General features: G+C 37.7%; 1 protein-coding gene across 7 annotated transcripts in view; it reads left to right on the top strand.

Moving 5' to 3' along the window:
- The window catches only part of NALCN (sodium leak channel, non-selective), a 324113-nt gene that overhangs the window by 170956 nt on the left and 128579 nt on the right, over positions 1 to 24578 (top strand). For all 7 annotated transcript variants that reach the window (XM_060636745.3, XM_078432139.2, XM_060636746.3 and 4 more), the window contains one exon: positions 22134 to 22271. In XM_060636745.3, the coding sequence (XP_060492728.1) occupies positions 22134 to 22271 (138 nt within the window). The remainder of the gene's footprint in view (positions 1 to 22133; positions 22272 to 24578) is intronic.

Raw genomic sequence — 24578 nt, forward strand, 5'->3', positions numbered from 1 at the left:
AAAGTAGTCATTATCATTCCCAGTCACATAAAGCATCGTCCGTTGGTGCTACTTGCCTGACAGGAAATCATCAGAAAAGATGGTTAAAAACACATGATAGTCGATGGTAGATTTCTGTTCAGACACTCCTCCATGGGTCTTACTCCCTTCCCTTCTTATAGAGCATCTCCCTCATTATCCACGGGTTGGGTGTTGTGGTAGGTTGGTTAATTATGGTGTTAGCCAAAGTGCACAAGATATGGTTAGCAGGCACCAGCCTCCGAGATGGTGGGAGTCAAGTAAAAATAAAAACAAGTGCTGAGTCTTCAAGTTCCTGTTTTACTTTGGGATGCATCATGTGATTTTTCTTATACGTACTTAGAACTATGGAATGCAGAATAAACTATGTGCGCCCATGAGAGATGCTGGGAGAACACCCATCTTGAAGGAATCCAACAGAGGCAGAGGCAGAGCCAGCCTGACTTGGCAAAGCAGCCTCAGTCTTTGTGCCTGGAAAAGAGCTTTTCTGTGGCTCTTTCGTGAACCAGATTTTGACCCAGACATCTGGGTGGCATATTCTCTCTAAGGAAATAGGACTGGATATGAAATTAAACACTGTTTGATTGGATTTGTATCTTGGGCCCAGCAGCCCACTGTGAAACCCTCTAAGAGGACCTGACAGGAACATGTGAATTCCTAAAACAGCAGCCTGGGCATACAAAGTGATTGCCCACTGCATTGACCCTCTGACAGAGCTCCAGCCACACTGAAGGACCCCAGCTATTTCCTGAAACACTTGAAGGCAGAGAGGTCCTAAAGGATTTTCGCTTGTGTTATTCCACAAGTTCCCTAATGGGTCTCTGCCTCAGTTGGCCACTTCTCAACCCCTCTCCATTTGTAGCAAAACTTAAACTGTCTCCTGGAACTCTCCTGTTTAAAATGTTTCAAGGTCTTCCTTTCCCTCACGATACCACACATTTTGCTAGAGTTTTCAGTATCTTCTCTTCTCTATCCCCAGTTACCTATTTAGGCTCATATTTCAGGATTTCCCCCATCACATCTTCCAAAGGCAGAGAGGGCATCTATCTTGCTCATTAAACCCTCCATGCTTAGCACAACACTTCCCAGTGAATAGGTTTTCACAGAGGAATGAATAACAATGCTAGACCAAAGAAAACTTCTATGATCCTTCCACACTGTATCAGGCTCAACATCCCAGATTCTTTCTTCCACTGCTGTCCCCTTCCTCTGGGAACCCCTTTACTCTCCATCTCCCTAACCCTTATCCCATCTGAAATGTCTGCATAAATCTATCAGAATGCTTTGGCAGGAAGTAGCAGAAATCGTGACCCCAATCAACTTGAACAATTAGGAAATTTCTCACAAAACTTGAGATTAGGTAAACCAGAAAGCCAAGACTCTGAATCTTTCACTGAAATTCTGTTGTGGGCTGAATTATGTGCCCCAAAAATATATGTTTAAGTAACCCAAAATATTACCTTATTTGGAAATAGAGGTGATTAAGTTAACATGAGCCCTAATCCAATATGACTGATTGGGCCCTAATCCAATATGACTGATATTCATTCTATAAAAAGAAGAGATTTGGACACAGACACAGACACACACAGAGGGGAAATGATATGAAAACACATGTGGAGAAGACAGCCCTGTGACTGGAGTGGCATCTATAAACCAAGGACCTCCAAGGATTTCTGGAAAACACCTGAAGCTAGAAAACGTTGGGAGAATCCTTAAGAGGGAGGATAGTCCTGCCAACACATTGATTTCAGACTGCTGAGCTGTGAGATAATAAATTCCTTCGCTTTAAGACACTTAGTTTTTGGTACTTTGTTACAGCAGCCCAAGAAAACTACTGCAGTTATTTTCTCCATGTGTTGTCTTCGTGTGTTAGCAAAATGGATGCAATATTTCCAGAATTTGTGATAAAATCTTGAGGAAGAAGAGGGTCATCTTCAAGGAGCAAGGACGCTTTTTCCTGGTACCATTTTCTACTTCCCCCAGCATACTTGCTGTCACTGTTCATTGGCAGGATTGGGTAACTTGGTTGTTCCTAAACAAATCATTCACAAGATGGCTGAGCCAACAGGATTGGCTTAGATGAGTCATGTGGGAAGAGATGGCTATTGGAGAAACACCACAAAACCACTACAGCGGTCAGACCCAGAGTTTGGACAAGGTTTCTCTCTCACATCTCTCATCTCTAAAGCTTTGATATACCCTGTGGGCATGTAAATAGACACGTGGTAGGAGAAGGACTGGTGTTTAATTTCTCTCGCCTGAAGCACCTGGGCTTCAGCTCCTTCCCAAGATGTCCAAATAGTACCAGCAGAGAAGCCAGCACAAGGCCTGGCACAGAGTGGATTCCTGCTCCCCCTCTGTTTATGGCAGTCGTCACTTTCTGTGACACACCATCAATATTTATGCAAGCTCCTGTTGCCTCTCCTAGACCTCAAGTATCTTGAAGGTGGCAGCACCGTGCTCTCTTCTTCCAAAGCATGTACCATGATGCTGATGCCAATGCCTTGGGATCCAAGTGATTGGGAGGGTCAGGGCAGAAACAACCAGTGGAGCCTCAGCATACAGTCCCATGAGATGGAGAAGAGAAGCTTGACATTTGTTAATGGAGGGGGTGGGGGGGAGGAAGATATATTGATAGAATTTAATAAAACCATTTTGTCATCTCAACCAATAACTTTCTCTTCTAATTTGGACCAAACAGACACTTCACTGCTAAGTAGAATTCCCAAGGAAGATCAAGTCCTGCTGTGAGGCAGGATCCTGTAGTTCTGGACTATTGTTGGGACTAATAGCTTATGTTAGAAGGAGGACAATTAGATTAACCTTTCATGATGGAACAGCCTGTGCAGGTCCTAAGGACCACCGGTTGGCACAGGAAAGAGCCACCAGTCTTTCTTCAACAAAAACAAAAACAAATTGTGTGTTTCCCATAGCTGCCTGACAAAAGCTTATGCGCACAGTTTCACTAAGGCTTTGTTCAGTTTATCTCTCCACTTATTGTACAAAACAAGTTGCCTCTAAGTTACTAAAACACATGCAGTAAATATCCACTGTACATCTTTCACCAACTCAATATCTTTATTCCTTGTAAACTCTCACTAAAGTCATAATCCATGGGCCTCATTTGTTCCTCAGTTCTTCCAATGGGGAGTTTTTATTCAGAAGCAATAAACTACCCTCCATGAGAGCAGGTACTTGTATTTTAATATTATGTATTTCGTATGTTTTCTTAATTTGCATTCTCTAAATGCAAATGACTTGCTCTGTTGAGTTTTCACTTATAAAACCATATCCAATGCAGTTATACAATATAAGCAGTAAATGAGATAAAACACTTAATTACAAATTAATTTCCCTCTCTCGCCACCAAAATGGCTTTTAACTGTACTGAAAGAATTACTGAGAAATGTAAAGAAACAACTTGCTCCTTAATTTTTTTGCATTTTTTGCCAGATGTAGTTAAGAGAGTCTGATTACATTTCTAATAAAGTCAAGGTATATATGTATATATATATATATATATATATATATATATATATACACACACATACACATATATACGTATATGTATATACACATATATATGTATACACATGTGTATATATATATACACATATATATGTATATGTGTATATATATATGTATATATGTGTATGTGTATATATATATATACATATATATACAGTTTATTTATCTGAGAGAAAGAGAGAGAGAGCACAAGTGTGCAGAGGAGGGGCAAAGAGAGACAGGGAGAGAGAGAATCTGAAGCAGGCCCCATATTGACAGCGTGGAGTCTGACATGGGGTTTGATCTCACCAAGCATGAAATCATGACCTGAGCTGCAACCAAGAGTCGGACACTTAACTGACTGAACCACCCAGGTGCCTCAAGTCAAGATACATTTTATCTTCAAAAGTAGAATTATTAGTTCAGACTTTATTAATTTATTTTCTCATGAAATGTTTCAGACATGCAAAGAATAATAAAATGTATTCTTCTGTAGCCATACACAGCTTGACAAGCACATTAGAGCACATCTGAAGGCCCTGAATGCCTCTTCTTCATCACTCCCTTCTTGCTCATAGAGAAACACTTTTCTGAATTTTGTGTTTAGGCTTTTAGTGCATTCCTTTATGCTTTAATGCATAAAGAAGCATCAACTGAAAATCACGTATCTTTTTGCATAATTTAAACCTGCCTTATATGGTCTCATATTATACTGTTTCTTCTGCTAATTGCTTTTTTGCTATGTTTGTGAGATTTACCGATGAGTACATGTAATTTTTTAAAATTTATTTTCCTTGCAGTATAATATGCAACTATATATTGCATTATATTTATAATGCACTATTTATATAAACACTTGACAATTTGTTTTCCCATTCTCCTGCATGGTAAGCGAATTCCTCATGGGTTTGGGCAGGACTCACAAATAGGATGGAATTTCACATCTGTGAATAGGCTACTAATCAGTTAATTTGGAATCCATCAAAAAAGAGATTATCTTGGGTGTGCCTGACCCATTCAGAGGGACTGGGCTCTGCTGAAGAGGCATTTGAAGCAAGAGTCTCTTGTTGGCTTTGAAGAAATAAGTTGTCATGTTAAAGGGTCATGTGGTTAGGACCTGTGGGTGGCCTTTAGGGACTGTGTGCTTCAAGAAGACAGGATCCTCAGTCCTACAGCCATAGGAACTGAATTCTGGTAACAATCTGAATGAGGCTCCAAATGAGACCACGGCCCAGCCCACACTTTTATTTCAGCCTCTGAGATCCTGAGCAGAGAACCCAGTTATACTGTGCCCACATCTCTAACCTACAGAAACTACAAATAAGAAATAAATATTGTTTTAAGGTGCTAAGTTTGTAATGATTTGTAACACAGAAATAGAAAACGAATGCATGCAGGTTTTGGGTGTTTGTTTCTAATATTTTATAATTCCAAATAATGCTGCTCTGAACATTGCAAATTAGCTTGTGCACATGTGAACATTTGGGGGGGGGGTATGTAGCTAGGAATAGAATTGCTGAGTCTTAGAATAAAGATACCTCCAACTTCAGCAGGTATTGATAAACTTGCATTGCATTCCAACGCAATTTCCCCAGTGTATATGCTATCAGCAGGACATAGGAATGTTCTCTGCTTCACAACTCAGCCATACTTGGTCTTGTCAGGCTGTGTGTTACTTTCAACATTTAGCTCTTCATTTAACCTGAATTGATTTTTGTGGTTGCTGTGAGATAGGGAGCAATCTTATTTTATTTCCATTGGATAACCCATTGTCACAGTACCATTTATTGACTAGTGTATCCATTCCCCATGGTTCTGCTGTGCTGGTTGTGCCGTAATAGGATTCCACATGTGTGCACCCTGGTCAAGACACACAAGCTCCTTTTTCATCATATCCTTTTGTGATGGAATTTTTTTTTTTTTTTTTTTTTTTTTTTTTTTTGTCAATATCTGGTGAAGTCCAGTGAATATCCAGCCTTACTCAAGGATCTCAGTTAGCAACCTCCATCTTTCCAGGGCCTGTGACTTTGCCCCGTATGCCTGACAGTACGTGAAAAACCTAAGTCTGCCACAGACTGTAAATCCCCTAAGATTGTCTTTTTTTGACCCAAGCTGCATATTAGTTTTTGGTCCTAGGGTTTCAATTATTGTCTTGGGATCTTAAGTAGGCCTTTAAAAGGATGCTTGTTGCATTTTATACAGAATTTGGGGAGGGAGGGCTAATCAGTTTTTTTTTTCCATATATGATCAGATACTAAGGCTCACTAATATATTTTTGAGAATTAAAAAAACCCACTCCAGTGACTATCTTTCAGTTGGATAGATTTCTTTTTTTTTTCTACAGATACACCCTGAGGCTAGGCCACCATCTGAAGCCTCATATTTGTTTGCATTCGGTTGCAATTTAGTTATTGATTCTCACAATCTCATTTTGTGCCCCCCTAATCTGCTACACCATTGAAATCCATTTTCCACAAAATACCAGATACATCCATTCACAATGAAGACTAACTAAATTGTGTATGTGTTTTGTTGCTGTTTGTAATTTAGCCCACATTCTCTATGTGATGGAACCATGAGGCATACACACATGAACAAACATACCAACTACCCTCTTTAACTTGTAACATAGTCAAGAGCGTAAGGAAGAAGTCAACTTATCCCATAGTAGACACATAAGAAAGAACTCAAATAAGCCAAAAGGTGAAATATGACATCAAAGATTATCTGGAGAATATTTTAAAATTCTGGGAGCCTACTATGTGCTAAGCACAGAGCTTCCAAAAATCACTTGTTTTAATAAGAGGAAGGGTCTGCTTCCAAAGCTTTCTGAAGAGTGGTCTTCAGGGGTGCATGTGGTTTCCACAGATCAGAATTTGGGCAATGGCATTAGATGAGAATATCCCATTTCAGGAAGACAGAATGAGTAAATCAGAGACATGGAGAATCACTGGCATGGAGGGATGGATGAAAAAGGAACTGCAGTGTTGGTCTGGAGCCAGACAACAGGGTGTTTTCAGAGGTTGGGATCGTGACAGAGGGAAGCTGTTGAAGATTTCACTCTTTCTTATTTTCTTCCTGGAGAAGAGCAGATGAGCTATTTTAAGGAAGGTCAGTTACACTGGAAGAAATGTTATTTCTCTGAGGAGGTATTTTCACTGAACAAAATTCGTTTTTATTGACCAAAGACAAAAATTTATGATTGAGGAATTGCAGCAGCATCAGGGCAGGAAGGGAGGTAAGTTTCATTTTTTCTGTGTGGCCATTACTGTGTCAAATCTTCTACAGTCTCTTAAAGTTGGTCCCATCAAAGGCTTTAGGCCATCCAAGGCCTTCATCCATGTCTGGACCTGGCGCTGTGATAGAAACTAGCACCTTGTTTTAAAATCCAAAGTAATTTAGTGATATAGCTTAATGTCACCATCCCCCCCAAAAAAAGTTTTAAAATTAATTTTATTTTCTTCCTGCTATAAAATCAGAGGGCTTGTTTTTTGGTTTTTGAGTTTCTTTGTTTTTGTTGCTGTTGTTGGGATTTTTTTGTTGGTTTGTTTTTGCTTCTAGCTGAATTTCTTGGTGTGGCGATTCATCATTAGCATAATGATAAAATTATAGCTGGTGTGCTTCTTTTTAAAGGGCAGTTTTAATGCAGTATGAATCACACACAGACAGCTGTCTTTTCCTGTTGTGTATTACCATCACTGGTCCACTGAACTGCAGTTACCAGAACTATTCCTTGAGTAAAACATCCTTAGAGTCCAAGCCTGAGTCCCAGATGGGCACTCTTTTGAGGAAGACCTTTTTATTTGACCTGGCTATAATCCTTATCCAATTTAATCAAAATTTAAGAGATTTAATCCAAAGGGAAAACAAAATTGAAATTACAATGAATGCAAAAACGAAATTCAAATCACAAAAGTGCACCATGAGGACATCCATATCTGCTGGAGTTCAGGCACAAGTGTGACTCCAGTTTTTCTAGCAAAAGTAGACTTAGATAGATGAAAGATGATTATGAGATGAAAATGAACTCTTTTCGTAGAGAAGCATAATTATTCCTAAGTCAAGAAAGACGTTTCCCCAAGGATCATTATTATCAATAATAATAATTACTATATATGAGACTTTTTACATGTGAGGCCCTCAGAACAAAAACTTTTCATAAGTAAAAAGAGAGATACATACATACACATGTAGATATCCACATATATCTAATGTGATCCCCAAAACAACCTATTAAGGAAGTATTTCCCCCACATTATAGATGTTGTTTAAACAAAAGCAGTAAGGAACATCATCAAAAATTGATAAGAACTAACAAGAAAATGTACAAGCTACAATAATAGAATGTGATTTAGGGTTAACGTATAGATGAACGGACAAACATGCATTAAAAAACATTTGGCAAAGAAAGCATCACAATTACAAGACAAATTGTTCTCAAACAAGCAATATGGGCGATACCAGAGTCTCCTCATACTATGTATGGAAATATCTTCCTGATGAGGTAGAGCAAGGAAATGTGAAGTGTGAAAATGTAGAAAACAAAAAGAAAATATCATCTTTCATCTTTCTTGATGATCATGAAATTTCTAGGCCTAAAAGCAGAACACACTTGACTTTTCAAACAAGTCGAAAATAACCACTATAAATAATTTTTCAGATCAAAGGAAAACATGAAGATACAACCTTAATTTATAATGCATCTCAGGAAGAAAGTGTTGAATGGACAAGATTTATTTGTTATTTTTATTTTTTGGCTAATGGTCATGTGCACTGCTGGCAGAAAGGCCTCTCACACATTGCGTGTGGCAGTGAACATTTGTGTAACTTTTCTGGAAATCCGTTTTTCATTATATATGAAGACACTAAAAAGCATTTTTACTCTTTGATCTAATGGTTGCATTTCTAGAAATCTACTCCAAGAAAATAACCAGAGATTCATACAAAGACTGATCTTCAAAAAATGCTCTTTGTGGCATTATTTAATGTGAAAATTTTGAGACAACTTTAATGTCTAACCATCTGGAAAGTCTAAATAAATTTTAAATGTGGTGGCATATCATACAGTTATCAAAACTGTATTTTTACAGCCTAACTTATGAGGTAAGCCATGGGCGACACTAATTGTGATGATAAAATATTAAAAAAGCATAATAGAAACTATATTTGTAAGTGAGTTCAGTTTTATTTCAAATACATATATACACCCAGAAAAGAATGGTAGAATATAATGCTTCCCTTTATATATCTACTCTTACCTGAGAAATAAAAAATTCTACAAGACTAATTTTAGTCATATAAGACTAATTTTAATTCATGACTTGTAAAATCAGCTTTATTAACGTCAAATCATTTCAATTAAATATTTATTTGTAAACAACTATCAAATCTATTTTCAAGGTATTAGAGAACTAAATAAGCACTATCAGATTAGAAATTTATGTGTGTGATAGAAGAGTAGACAATGTAATTTGCGGTAGAGCTAGCTCATTTTTTGTGGACTTAGTGAAGAAAGATGAGCATCAAATCCCATTCAAAGAGACCAAACAGTGGGGCACTCCATTTCTAACATGTAGGGTTATTGTTTGTTTGGTTGGTTTTTTAATGCAAACCTCTAAGCTTTTTCTGACCAGAGTTGCTTTCTGTTTGAAGCCAAATAGAAAAATCTGGTTCTTTTATATATATAAATTTTTTTAATGTTTATTTATTCTTGAGAGAGAGAGAGAGAGAGAGAGAGAGACAGACGGACAGAGTGTGAGCAGGGGAGGGGCAGAGAGAGAGAGAGAGAGAGAGACAGAATCTAAAGCAGACTCCAGACTGAGCTGTCAGCACAAAGCTCACATGGGGCTAGAACTCATGAACTGCGAGATCATGACCTGAGCTGACATCAGATGCTTAACCAACTGAGCCACCTAGCTGCCCTGAAAAACCTTGTTCTTAAGCATTGTTTTACAAACCGATAGTCAGGAAACACTGAAATTTCCTAGGTAGACTCCATGGTACTTTAGTTACAGAAGTTTTCTTAATAAATCCTCTGCTTGTTTAACAACAGGACACACAGCTGTGTTTTCAGGAGCACTGTTTCTTCTGTATATGTTACAAGATCTTTATTGCACCAAAAGTAGAACGTCAACTTTCATCTGCAATTTTATAGCGCATATTTGCCAATGAAATGCATCATTTACATCATGAAAATTTAATATGACTGACATTAGCAAAATCACTAATTAGGAAATAGGGCATAAATACTCCCAGAAACTTGACAGTCTGTTCTATGAAGAAAATTAATTCAGAAGTTTCCTATTTGCATAAACCTCCAGGTCTCATTTTCACAGCTGTTTGTTCTGTCAGCGAGATGGCTGCATTTCAAAATTATTTTAACATAATCGGTGGGAAGTATACCTTTCAACTAAAAATATCATGCTCCTCAAGAAAGACTGTTAGGGGAAAAATTTAAGTTCAGTCAGTTCATGTTGATTTTTTTTTCCCTTAAGATAAATGTTTCTAACATGGGCACTTTAACATTTAAGTCATAAATGATTAACATATTTTTATTATTAAAACAAATTAAAATTCTGTAATTTTAGATTCTCATGAAAATGAAAACATTATGTCCTTTCCATGTGGAAAAATGTTAATGAGTGGAGTTTATTTTAGCAAAGAGGAGAAAATACTACAGATACCTATTTTCCATTAATCAGTTGAGCTTAACTTGCGGTTCTAGATATGTACCAATACTATGTAAGACAAAGAAGGTAAAAACTTTAAATACTACAAAATTTTCAAAATTTATAAAAGTTGAATATTATACTGTTTGTTTTAATAATTTAGATTGTGAAAAGAAGTCAGCAATTACTAGTTCTTCAGATTTATACTACCTACAATATTCAAAAGGACAGCAGGAATTTTAAGACCAGCCTAGATACCTGGCCCCACCATTTGCTTTCCTGCAGGCCTTGATTAATCATGTAAGGCCCCTGCACTTCCGTACGGGGTATAATATGTACAGTAGTAATTCGCGGGGTTATTGCTCAAGTTCCTCTGCATAATGGACAATTAAATGCTTCAGGGGTTGTAAAGCACCATGTAAAATGCTAGTCATGACTCAGTGTCTCTCCTTATGTCATTTTAAGGACAATTACCCTGAAAGAAATCCTAGGAGACTGTACAAATCCATGATTTTTGTCTGTATTGTCACTTATGGTCTTATATGTAAAAGTGAACCCAAGCATGGCCATTTGAAAGAAAAGAGATGTTTGGATACACCTCCAGACACTTTCAGGACTAGAAAAAGATTCGCTGGCTTTTGCAAATGAGTTTCTGCCATCTTTCCTTTTACTCCTGAAATTATATTTAAGTGTAGGCTCTACTGAAAGTAATTTGCTGCTGGCGTAGGCATCAGGTTCTGATGTCTGCTCTGCTTCTAATTACATTCAAGCTCATTTTGACATTTAAGGCCAATTACTTTAGTCTCGATTCAGTAAGACTCTTCCATAGTGGTCTAAAATTTGACCAGTAAACAGGCTTTTCCCTCTCTCTCTTTTTATTCATTTAAATGGAATACTTGGCAACAAGCACATTTTAGGAATTATAGAAATGAAATAAATAATGTGGGTTCATTTTGGAAAAAAAAACAAAGAACTGCTTGGTCTTTTGGGACAGTATAAAAGGCAGTCACAGAATTGAAACCCCTGGTTTCAACTTTATTTCTTTCTAAATGACAAGGTATAAGGCATTATCATTTTACAGAGAGATTAACGTTTTAAATGTTTCATTTCGTATTAACAACAAAGGGAATTGATTTCAACAGATCTCAAATTCCAAAAAGTTCATATATTGAGAGAGAGACACGCCTTCAAAACCTTTACCATTTAAAGGTCGCTAGTGACTAAACTCTCCAGACCAGGGCCCTACAACAAAATCCAGCCACTGTTCCATTTTGTTTTCAGATCCCAGTGTATGTGATAACATTGAGCACAGCACCTATTTTACTTAGCTCTCTATTATCAGTCCATTTGATAACACCAGGATTTTTACTGTTTATTCAACAAATACTCAGATGAATTGACAGCACCAGAAGGTAATTTATCGGATCTATTAGGAACAAAACATTTACTGCAGCCTTTTCCTGTAATTTATAGGTAAGAGATAGTCTGGGAAAATGGGCTGGAAATTTTACTGTATGAAAACAAAGTTCTCCAATTGACTGCTAGTACCAATTAATAGATCATAAAATAGAGACACTTAGAGCTATAGAGGTTCTCTAGGGAATCATTTAGTTCAAAGATGAAACAAAATGATGCCATCAAAAATAACCACACTTTCAAAAATCATATATCTAAAAGGAAATATCTTCTTTTTCTTTATTAAAAATTTTTTTTCTTTCACATTTATTTATTATTGAGAGACAGAGAGACACAGAGCATGAGCAGGGGAGGGGTAGAGAGAGGGGGAGACACAGAATCTGAAGTAGGCTCCAGGCTCTGAGCTGTCAGCACAGAGCCCGATGCGGGGCTCGAACTCACAAACTGTGAGATCATGACCTGAGCTGAAGTCAGTCGCTTAACCAATTGAGCCACCCAGGCACCCCAAAAAGGAAATATCTTCTGAAAATATGAATAGTTTATCCAATATAATATTAAGCTTTATAAAAATGGAATCATACTACGTATGGCATAAAGAGTTTTAAGTCATAGAAACTGTATAGAAACTCTGAAATTTAAATGAGGGTAATTAAAGTTTTTCCTTGAAAGAGATTTTTTCATTTTTATTAATATTTCTTGTATGGTGCTTTCATGTTTATAAAGTACTCACACATAATTTAGTTTGATTCTCAAAACAGTCTTCAGAGTGCTGCTATCATGCATTTGGGGAAGATGGGTATCAGGACGGCTAGGTGTTCTTTGCCTCACTGCTCTGCCGCTCACAGAAGGTCAAGGTCTTTATACTCAGTTCATGCAACTCCAATTTAAAAAACACTCTTAGCTCCCCCATCTAGGAAGGTCATCTCTTGAGGGTGAGGGCAGAGATGAAGTGGATGTCGTTAGTCAGGTGACAGATGACAAAAAGTTTGGGAAAGCTTGTGGCTGCTAATGGACTCACCAAAAACATGGAAGGGGCTTGCCAGACAGTGTTGAGGCCCCTTTGGAGGCCTGGGACAAGGGAGCCTGTCTTCCTCTGCTATAAGCCCCGTCTTCAGAGCACATGGAGGGGTAAGCGCAGCCATGAAAGGTCAGATTCACCTAGGAGTAGGCATTTTTCCTGAGAGTTTGCCAAAAAAGACAATCGGAGTTTGGAGAACTGGAAAAAGTGTAACTGAATTGATGGACCATCGAATTCCATCTAAACCATTAAAGAGGAATTGGAAGTAAAGAAATGGCTGCCGCCAGTGGCTTTAATGTTACAGCGCTATGTTTTTACTCCAGATTTCAGACCCACAGAGTTTGAAGTTATGGGCAGCTTAGTATAGCCACAGTAAGTGGTGGCTCTTAGAGCTTTAATTTACTCTAGGTTTTTAAGTACATTTAATGTTATCTTATTGGTTTTTTCCACGCCCCCCCCCCCGAACTCTCCATAAGACCTTGATCTTGACAGTCATGATTTTGCCAGTCAACATGAGATAAGTCTAACATTTGCTATTGATTGAAGTCATTTTAAATATTAAAGTTTTGAATAGTTAAGTTTTAAATAAAAGAACTATACCACAAAATATTAAAGGATCATGATGCTAGTAGATTTTTTAGAGGATAAAACTCCTCTACCTATTACTGCTATTTGAGCGGGGAAAAAAGAAACAAGGAGATTGAGTAGGTGACTAATTAAGGCAATTAAAACCAAAGGAGGTGTCACTTTTGTACTCAGTGAATACATCAAGCCAAGTCTTCTATTTTAGGGCTGACTGGTAGTAAGACACAGCAGGGACACTCTCAATAAAAAGGCTGAGCCACTATATAAGTTGTCAAGTGGATTTCATTTTGAAAGCACATCTATTGTAGAGAAAGAGTTCCCGAAACCAGCTAGAGCTAGAGAAAGTAGATGCAAATTATATTGTAAAATGAAAGCTGTATGTCAATATGGGTTGTATTCTTCACCACATTTAAAATTTTTTAAAGTGTCTATTTTTTAAAATAAGATGAATATCTGTTTTACATGTATTTGAATACAAAAGATAAAAGGCATGTTAAGTGAAAAGCAATTTTTCTGTCCACACAAAAACCTGTATGAGGATGTTCACAGCAGCATTATTCATAATGGCCAAAAAGGTGGAAACAACCCAAATATACATCAACTAATGAATAGATAAAATGTGGTATGTCCTTATAATGAAATATCAATTGGCAATAAAGGGAATACAGTGCTGATGCATACTACAACATTCATGAACCCTGACCACGGATTGTATGATGGAGATGTTGAGAACCGGCAAATCCAGAGAGACAGAAAGTATAGTGGTTTCTGAAGGCTGCAGGAGGGAGAAATGGGGAGTGATTGCTCATGGCCACATAGTTTTTGAGGGGAGGGGGAGGTAATGAACTGTTCTTAAATTAGAGGTAATGTCATACTACTCTGTGAATAAACTAAAAACACTTAATTGTAGACTTTAAAAGATGAATTTTATGGTACACAAAATATATCTCAGTAAAGCTATTACTTTAAGAAGTTCAAATTGAGTATCTACCCCCCCCCCACTTCCTCCGCATTCTGTCCTCTACATTCCAGTCCTCAGAGTACCAAGTTTATTTTATAGGCTTTCAAGCATTTTGAGGCCCACAAGAACACATCTAGTTTGTATATTACAAATGGGATCATACTGTATATTCTGCTCGATATATGTTGACTAAAACCTGAGGTGTTTACCCATCCTACTTTTTAAAAATATTTAATTATTGTTTGACCTAAATTTATATTCACACCTACTCAAAACCCAAAACATGCACTGGGGCATCAAGTTATCAAAGGGCATCCACGATATGCTTTTGAAAGGGTTATGAACTGCTTTGCAAGGCCCGGACAAAGACTTGTAGCCTGTTTATTTCAGCATAGGGTGATATCCTTGCTTTGCTGTCTCACCTAACTCTAGGTAGGTCTGTCAGAAAGATCAAGGGATCCCTGGGACCTTGAGAGAGAAAAGGATGTCTTGTCATTGATAAACCTATCTCTGCCACCAACAGTGTGGCATGAGCCCTTGGTGGCCCTGGTGGCAGCCTGGTCTAGGAGACATTGTTCACCCCATCTGTGATTGACATTCAAGGGCATTAGTTGGAACAAAAGAGAAGTTATAAAAATACTTTCTTATTCCTCCCTCTTTGGTCTTATTTTTATTCAAGTTCCCCAGTCTCAGTTTATGACAGGAAAGTATAGCTCCAAAATGTAGGGCTACTTACAGGGAAACTATTAGCTGTGTTAGTAGTAATATCAGTAGGAATATTGAGAATAAATGTGGAACTGAGACCAAGAACCACGGTGAGATTTAGCGAGATTTCCTCACAGGTTGGATGCAGAAACCAAAAGTGTCTGTGAGGTCATTGGCCTGAGTAACTTGGAGAATGAGCTGATATTTCCTGAGATGGGAAGGAGACAGAGGGAACAGGTTTGGGGAATAGAGCATGAAGGGTTTGATGTGGAACATCTAATGCTCGAGATTCCTGTCTGATAGACATTCAAGTGGAGAAGCAGAGTCGATTCCGGATGTGAGGCTGAAGCCATCAGTATATAGATGGTATTTAAAGCATTGGGATGAGTGAGTTGAACTAGTTAGTAAGCGTTGAGAGGCACAAAAGAAATCTGAGGACTGAGCCCTGAGGCTCTGCAGCGTTTAGAGATTACGTGAGAAGATGTCAACAAAGGAGACTGAGAAGGGCTGGTGGTGAACTTTGTGTCTCTCTCCTGCAGTGCTCAGGACATTCAGTGACTCCAGGACCCTGTTCTCTATGCTTAGACGTGTTTTCTCCTGCATCACCCCTGGAACAGCTCTCCTCATCACAATCCTGCCTTGTGGCTTTCTCCCCTTGCTCTGGTCCCACCCTTTGTTTTATTCCCACACACCTGAGGGATGTGATGCACTCCAATTAGAAAAAGGTGGTCACTGAGCTGGTGATTTTCAAGACCTTCCTTCTCCATTTGGTGAATATCATTGCCATGTCTACTCAGTGTGTTTTCTTTCCCTCTTAATTCCTGTTCATTCGGAGACGTTTGCTTCCTTGTTTTATCAACATACTCATAACTCTGACTTTTTAATGATCCCTCTTGTTCCTACTGACCTGCACAGCTTGTCTTCAGTTGTTCACCTCCAGATGCTACTGCCAGTATTGTGATTTTTCTCTGTACCTTCCACTAGAGGTTCATTAGAGATGTTTTTGATTGGTTTAGTTCTTCCCTGATGGAGCAGAGTTGTTTGTTCCTGATCACCTCAAAGGCCATTCTTTAGTTAACTGCTCATCCCCGATCCAGTTAGTACCTCCAGGCACCTTCAGTATGAACAGGGCCTGACCTGTATAGTGGTGTTTAACATGTGATTGTGTCATTTAAAAAAAAAAAGTTAGAGGACTTGTAAACAAAGTTGTTTACCCCTATTTACATCTGTAGGTTTGGACTTGAGGAGTAAAATCGCAAAACCACAGACCCTCTGTCCTTAAAACCTAAGGAAACAAATGAAACAGTTAATTATCAGCCTGAAAAAATTATACAGCAACAACCACACAAAGGCAAAGCCACAGTTTCATACCATTATCTTTGAATAGCAGCTACTAAGAAGGAGGGAGGAAAGCTGGGAGAAAGAGAGAGAGAGTCAAAGAGGGAGGATTCACTCGTGAGGCTCATGCTTTAAGCCTGTTTTCCAGACATTGAGAAGAAAATAAATTGGAAAAGCAAATCTTAAAACACATCCTCCTCTCCTTCTGTTTGAGGAGACTTGAGCATGGAAGCATGCACAAGCCTGAAAAAAGACGAGAAACCCCCCAGTGTAGAAGTGACTTGTTCCAGCCCTTTTACGAGGGGCAAAAGAAACTGCTAGATCTCACCATTTTATTTTTCCAAGACAGAAAGAAAGCTTGAGAGTGAAAGCAAAATAATCATGATTTCCAGAAATGAATTGTCTCCCATGATAAACAAAAATTTAGCATAGTGAGAGTATGAGGAGAAAAGAACAGAAGCCACAAGGGGACAAGCAGCCCTGGGAGCAAGAGCCCCTCTTGTATTCTTTCTCCTCACAGAGAACCCAAAATGGCAGAATCAGCCTGTCTGTCCTCCCCTGGAGCCAGTGCTGGGAGAGTGAGGTCTGGAAGAGCCCATGATCTGAGGATGCGAACACCAGAGACTGATGGGCTCTGGCAGCAATAAGGATTTCTGAATAACTGAACTGAAGAAATACCTGAAGCCTGATCTTTCGAGCATGACTTCCCATAGCCTAGCTAATACTTCTGTCCCTGCAAACCCCTCTTCTCATACTGAGACAGCAAAGCAGAGAGAAGAAAACCCAGCTGACATTGAAACAGGGCTCACAACCAGGCATGAGATTTGGGGTCACTTTCTGACACTGTAATAGAACAAAAGATCTAGACAAGAAAGTTAATTGTATTTCAGAAGGACAGATATCATATGTTTTCACTCATATGTGGATCTTGAGAAACTTAACAGAAGACCATGGAGGAAGGGAAGAGAAATAATTTCAAACAGAGAGGGAGGAAGGCAAACCGTAAGAGACTCTTAAATATAGAGAACAAACAGGGTGGATGGGGGGTGGGGGAGAGGGGAAAATGGGTGATGGGCATTGAGGAGGGCATTTGTTGGAATGAGCACTGGGTGTTGTATGTAAGCAATGAACCATGGAAACTGACCCCCAAAAACCAAGAACACACTTTACACAGTGTATGTTAGCCATTTTGACAATAAATTATATTTAAAAAAGAATAAGAAGAAAATTCAAAGCAAAGATTCTGACCACCATGGAGCAAATCTAGAAAGCAATTAGTCCACATTAAAACAGGTGATAAGAAAACTCTAAGAAAAATATCCGAGAGCAAGAATCCAATGGTTTTGGAGTAACAGAAGGTTTTGGGAAGAACATCTACAGCAGCATAAGAGTGGAATTTATTCCAAACAATAGATAAAATTCATGAGAATTTGGAAAGTATAGGAAATAGAAGGGGGGGAGGTATGTATTTCTTTTTCCAACAAAATCTGTCAAAACCAATCAGAAAATCTCAACCAAGCAAAACTAAACTTAACTGAAAATTGTGGAAGAAAGCAAAGATTCAAATAAAATGCATGAAACTAAGTCAGATTCTGAGCAATTAGTGGAAAGTGAGAAAGGGAGCATTTACCTGGAGCATTGATCTTCTGGTACCGTATACCTCATAATACTGGAGCCCTGGAGGAGGAAGTAAGATCTGAGAGCATTACCCGACTCAACAGTGAACAATATTTTTATAGTCAACTTATAGTTTATCAATCTGTTGATTATAAATGTACTGGCAAGCATGAAAGACCAGTTAGGACTAAAAAGTGTGCTTAGGCATACAGCTGTAGTCTGCAGTTTATCATCCATTAAGAAACTCATCATCAGGTTTCTTTACTATACAGTATTTTAATGATATGACATCACCTTGATTAAGCTTTTGAAAGGTAATATTAATTAGCTTAACAAGAAGTGTGTGGAAACTATGTAAGTAGAAATATTTTCTCAGAATCATGAATAAAAAATAAATTGAAAGGTAAACATTTCTATGAGATTGGAGAATATTAGTTTTTCTTAGATTAATGTAACCTCAACAAATAAAACAAGAGGCTGTTTTGAGGAGTTAATACGTAAAAGTAAATAAAAGAATTCTGAAAACAGAAGTTTATGGGGAACAGCTAGGAACCCTAGCTTTTTAAATTCATTACGATGTTTTAAATTCATTAATCAAATTATTAATTTGTTTTAATCATTATTAAAGTGAATGTACAGTCACTCAATTTGGAGTGAGATAGATTGATGGAAAAGAATAAAAATTTAGAAATAGAGCTGAAATTGTCTGAGTATTCAGTTTATGATAAGAGTTATTTCAGATTAGTGAAGAAAAGATAGATTTTTTCAATTATATATGCTGAGTCAGCTGATCATCTATTAAAAGAAAAAATAAGATTAATTCTTATCTCACTTCTTATACCAAAATAAATTCCAGATACAAACTGATTTAAATGTGACTTCTGGTTAAGCATGTTAAACATAATAAACTAAAACTACTTCATAAAAGTATGGGTACATTTACGTCCAATCATCCAGTGAGAGAAGTTTTTTACCTTAGATAAAAGAATAGCAAATTAGACCACATAGAAATGTAAAATTTATGTTCACAAAAATACCACAAATGGATTGAGGAAAATACTTTAAACATATATAACAGATAAAAGATCCATTTTCTTAATTTATAAAGAGCTGGTAGAAGCTATTAAAGAGGGACAAGAGGTCAACAGGATAAGAAAATGACGTTAAGTAGAGACAAGGAGCTCAGAGAAAACAACTTCCTCCAGCCCTTTGTTCATGGCCCCCTTCTTCCCCATTTAAGTCCTTCTCATTTTCATCATGACAATCACTTGCCATCATTTTCCCCAAACAGTTCTTGCCTCACCCAAGAGGAGTACATTGATACTTCTAACTGGCTCATGATAGCTTTACCACAATTCTCTTATATACCATGTTTTCCCTTTTGCCTTTTCTTACAGTTGGTCATTTTCATCTTTTTCTCTACTCTTGATTATAAATTTCTCAATAGAAGAAACTGTGTCTTCCTCATCTCAGTCCCCAACACATCAAGCCTTCAGTAACCACTAATAACCCACATTTAAATAAATACACTAAGCAGGCTCTTCAAGGGACACACATTGCATGGACAATATAAATATAAGTAAGTGTACTTGAGTCACATCTCCAACAGTCGTTGGGATTTAATTTCTGGATAAGATTTCGACAAAACTGACATAGCAGCCTTCATGCCAGGCACAAATTAATTTTCAGCCCATAATTGAAATATTTCATGGCGCTACTTTTTGTTGGTGTATTCAAGGAAGCAGCTGGAAACACATGAATCGCGTTGTAACAAAGCATTGCTCTCAAATATAATTCACGGCATCTTACAACATGCACTTTCAGGTGGCTGAGCTGTGCAGAAAGGAGATTTTTTTTTCTTCTGAGACTCTGAAAAGAGTGGAAGATAACCCCTGTGTTCTTGCCCACATTGCTTATCTGCCAGCAACAGGTTACAATCCCATTGCTCCATGTTCCCGAACATCTACTGAATGTATAATAGCTGAGTATTCATGAAAGCTAATGCAGTGGATGAAAACAAATTAATTTGGTTAGTGCCCAAGGCAGTTGAAAGGTACACCTGCATTTTTTGGTCTCTAGGTACCAAGAATAAATGTTGGATTTAATCACAAGCTGGCCTGTCATTTTGGGGGAAAGGAATTCATGTCGGGTGAAATTCTGTTTATACTGGTAGATGTGTTGACTCTTCCCCTTGTGCTGTTGAGTCTTGAGGATGTACACACACTTTCACATTGGTGACATCTTCATTGAAGAAAATACAGCAGTCTGATATTTTTAATGTGAATTGTCTTTGAAATTTGTGTTCCTTGTCTTTGGATGTAATAAATATGTGACAGAAACACACACAGAGGGAAAAAGTAATGTCCTCAATAAGTTTTGGCATTCTTAAGAAGTTAAGTGACGCATTGCAAAATCTGAAGCATTTTTTGGATGAGTTAGGACTAATATTCTCTTAGATGCCCTGGCAAAGAAAGTATTATATTGTCTGTCCTTGGCGATGTTGAGTTCAAGCATCAATAACAGCCTACTTCATGCTTACATGAACAAAACACGTTGTAGGTAATGAGGTTATAAAAAATTAACTCAAGGAGACATTAAGTGTTTCACACATAGACAAAGGATAGGTGGAAAAACTTATCTCCTAGTAAAAGAATCACTTACCAATTAATTGCTCCTTTGTTCAAATGGGTCCGCTATGTGCTGGGCATTGAATGTCGTACTTCTAAAACAGTTAAAATTTAAGTGTCCCTAGGAAAGGAAACTGCTAAGAGTGTGTACTGTGTGGGGTGCAGCCTGGAAACTAGTAGATTCAAGACCTCACTGAACATGGACTGCAATGCTTGGAAAAGAACTTACTTTGGAGTCATAATGACTCAGTGGTACTTGTTACTGCCACACATTAATAGAGTGACTTTGAGCTAATCACCAATCATCTTTAAGCCTCATTTTCCTTATCTTCTAAAAAAAAAAAAAGGGCAGAGTAGATTTTCTGTAGGGTTCATTTTTGTCTCTAAGATCCTATCGGTGTAACAGGGCTTTTTATCTTGGGCCTGTCCATCTTTGTATTTTCCTGGACCTTATTTCTGGGAATCTGAGAATCCAAGTTACATCTTCATTGTACTAAAGCCTAAAAAGACATTTTTAAAGAGTCACTGGATTACAATTGTCACTGTCTCCAGACATCATCATCATAATAAATCCTCATTAAGAAGCATTTATTGGGGCGCCTGGGTGGCTCAGTCGGTTAAGCGGCCGACTTCGGCTCAGGTCATGATCTCGCGGTCTGTGAGTTCGAGCCCCGCGTCGGGCTCTATGCTGACAGCTCAGAGCCTGGAGCCTGTTTCAGATTCCGTGTCCCCCCCTCTCTCTGACCCTCCCCCATTCATGCTCTGTCTCTCCCTGTCTCAAAAATAAATAAACGTTAAAAAAAAAAACTTTAAAAAAAAAGAAGCATTTATTGTTCACTAATGTATGTAAGATACACGAGTCAGAGATGTACATATAATCATATATTTAATAAGAAAAACTTGTAAGAATAGAACTAGCCAAAGTCTTTGCAGACTAAGTATGAGTCTTTTAGCGTGGCTAGATTTTGTTGGAATGCTCTATTTTATTTATTTATTCATTTTTTTTATTTATTTAGGTCTTGGCCTCTTTCATGGTCTTGGGTATGCACCCTGAAAATAATAAATAAAATCAAGAAAATATGTTTGTCTTTATTAAGTCTCTTGGTATGGTAATACCATTTAGAAATGTTTCTTTTTTAATGAGTCTTGTGTTTTTAATATAACTGAAATAATTTGATGGATGGGTACTATAAAAGTAAAATCAAGGCTATTATTCTCATATGCCTGTAGACAATCAAATGCAATTCGCTATAAAAATAAGTTGCACTTAGCAACAGAAAAAAAATACAGTTATTTGTAGGAAATGTTAAGCAACTCGTTAGCTTGCTTAGAGGAAAAAAAAGAAAGTCAAATAAAAAGATGTCTTTTTATTTTATTTTATTTTCTCAACAGTACTTACCACCAACAAGGCTAATATTAATTCAGGGTAATTATTATTAATAATAATTCAGGGTGATTATTTTAGTTTTCCACACTGAATAGTTAGATATCAGGCTTTAAGGACCTTTAATTCTCAGCTCTTTCCCCTCTGTGGAATTAAGGCTGTTCTCCCAATCAATCAGATAAAAATCAATAATATTGAGATCGAAGTCCTCAAACACCACAAACTAGTTTTAAACTGCATGCAAGCCTGAGCTGGTGTTTAATGCCTCTATTCTCTTCCTCCATAGGCGTTTATGTCCATGTTCCAGATCCTCACCCAGGAAGGATGGGTAGACGTAATGGACCAAACCCTAAATGCTGTGGGACACATGTGGGCACCTGTGGTAGCCATCTATTTCATTCTCTATCACCTCTTTGCCACTCTGGTGAGTTTAGCATTTCTTGTCAATTATATATTAGTACCGTAGTGGGGTAAGCATCAACCGGTTTCTGTGGCCTCTTTTCAATGTCAAAACGAGAGTCAGAGAACCAGTGTAGAGTAGTCCGGCCACATGAGGTCTCTTCCAGTCTAAATTTCTATGACTCCAACTGCTTGAGGAACTAGATTCCAAATTTGAGTAAGAGGAGGGCTCCATCCTATACGCCAGTGTCTGCCTGAGGGAACACGAGATAAAACATAATGGAAATCCGATATTCAAGTACATGGTTAACCATCTCTAAGTGTTCCCAGAACTATGTCATTATTATTGCTGCTGCTATTATTGTTATTTATCAGGTGGGGACACGCTCTTCAGTTTCACTGCTTCCATTCCAAAGCTGAGATTAAACTGAAGACCTTGACCCTAGGGTGCAGTTAGAAGTCAGCTCTGTGTTTCTGGGCTGTGTGGCTGAAAGAAACACATGGGAAAAATTAAAACATAGAGTCACAAATATTGCAAAAAGCATCATGAAAACAAAATACCAAAACCCGGGAAAAATTGACTTCTATCACACAAGGAGAATTTTCTTTTCAATGCATGTGCATGAAACAGAAAGGAAAAAGTTGTGAAATATGGCCTTGACATAGTAAGGGATATAATTCTCAGGTCTTTCTAATGGCCAAAGTACATCCCCTTATAATAAATGTGTGTATATTTAAGAAGCAAACTTAAGCTCTATTATGTTAAAAGTTCTAGTGTAAGGACCCAAAATGTTATCCTTTATCAGAAACACATGAAATTAAAAAAACAAAAAACAAAAAGCCCTGCTGTTGCTAAAAAGCAGAACGTTTCATAATTTCATTCCTAATGTTTGGAACAACCAAGGTAGGCAGTGTTCCCACTTTACAGATGATGAAACTGAGGCTCAGAGGAGTTAAGTAACACACCCAACATCATGTACAGTGTAAATGCTAGACCCAGGACGTTCCCATGTCTTCCTGGTCTCATAGCCTGTGGTCAGGCAGCTACGTTGTTATTTCCTACGATTGTGAAGTTTAGCATTATCACTGAAAATGTCTTCCTGGAATCAAACCTCTCTCCAAGAGTCACTAAAATAAGACAAATTACAAATGGGCACTAAGATTCCTTCCAATTCTAAATGTGAACTAAACAGGTGCTTCAGAAACTAGATGTGTTCAAGGTTGCATTTGCTATAGGCAGAACCTTTCTTTCGAAAGGGAGCAAATAGGTCAAAAAGTGTATAGGGATACATTGTTACATGGTGTAACGTTTTAGGTTCAAACTGTAGAACCACATAGAAATAGTTTTGGCATTTTTTACTTGGGGTGACTTTTAAAATATGCACAAAAGGAAAGAACCTTCTGCAGAAGGAATGGAGGCCTGGTTTCCAGAGCCAAATCCGCCTGCGCCTCATGACATTGGCCCTGAGGGCTTTGCATCCTGTCTTCTGGGACCTTTAAGTCTATCTCATTCATCCATCCATCCATTCATTCATCCATCCACACACCCATTTGTCAATTCAACTAATGTTTATTAAGTACCTACTCTGTTTAAGTTCCTGTATAACTATGGAATAGCTTGGAGACTATTGATCATAGTTAAAGGTAGGATAGATATGATTGAAATCATCTATGTATAGTAATAATCTAATTGTTCTTCTATTAAAACAATACATTTGTTTGCTATCCTCATGGCAGATGTTTCACACAAATTTGATCCTTTAGTGAAAGTCTCACACAATACGAAAGCAAGAAGAAAAATGATTTGGCCTAGTAAACTGTTTATACCAAACCAATTTTTTTTCAAAAATTGAACTACAGAGATCACTAAGTACTAAGATCACTGAGATAATGAAATAAAATACTAAATCTTGTATGTAGACTTCTTGGGCAGTCTGAATTTTCCTTATGGGACCAAAAACATACCATCAACAGTGGAACACTGAGGCACTTCCAAGGACTTCCGAGGTTCACCTGCACCCCTGGGAATCCACAGAGCACATCTGGAAAACCCATATGTAACTCTGCTGCTTGAAGTGTCTGCCCAAAGTATTTATTATAATTTTTCCATTGTGATTTTCAAAAAGTGGTTCTAAGTTAAAACTATAAATTGAAACAGTTTCTTCTTTTATTCATTATCTTTCTCAAATCTGTAAAGCAATGAGGGCATTTTGGTAAATCAGGTGAGAAAGTACAACCTTCGAAGTCTAGATTCAACTTTTAGCTCCACTGGTCACTGGATGTGTGACTTGGGAAGAATCAGACTTCTCTTACCTCTCTGTTGCGTTGTATC

This window comes from Panthera onca, chromosome A1 (assembly GCF_046562875.1).
Source record: "Panthera onca isolate mPanOnc1 chromosome A1, mPanOnc1 haplotype 2, whole genome shotgun sequence".
In the NCBI taxonomy this organism is placed as follows: Eukaryota; Metazoa; Chordata; class Mammalia; order Carnivora; family Felidae; genus Panthera; species Panthera onca.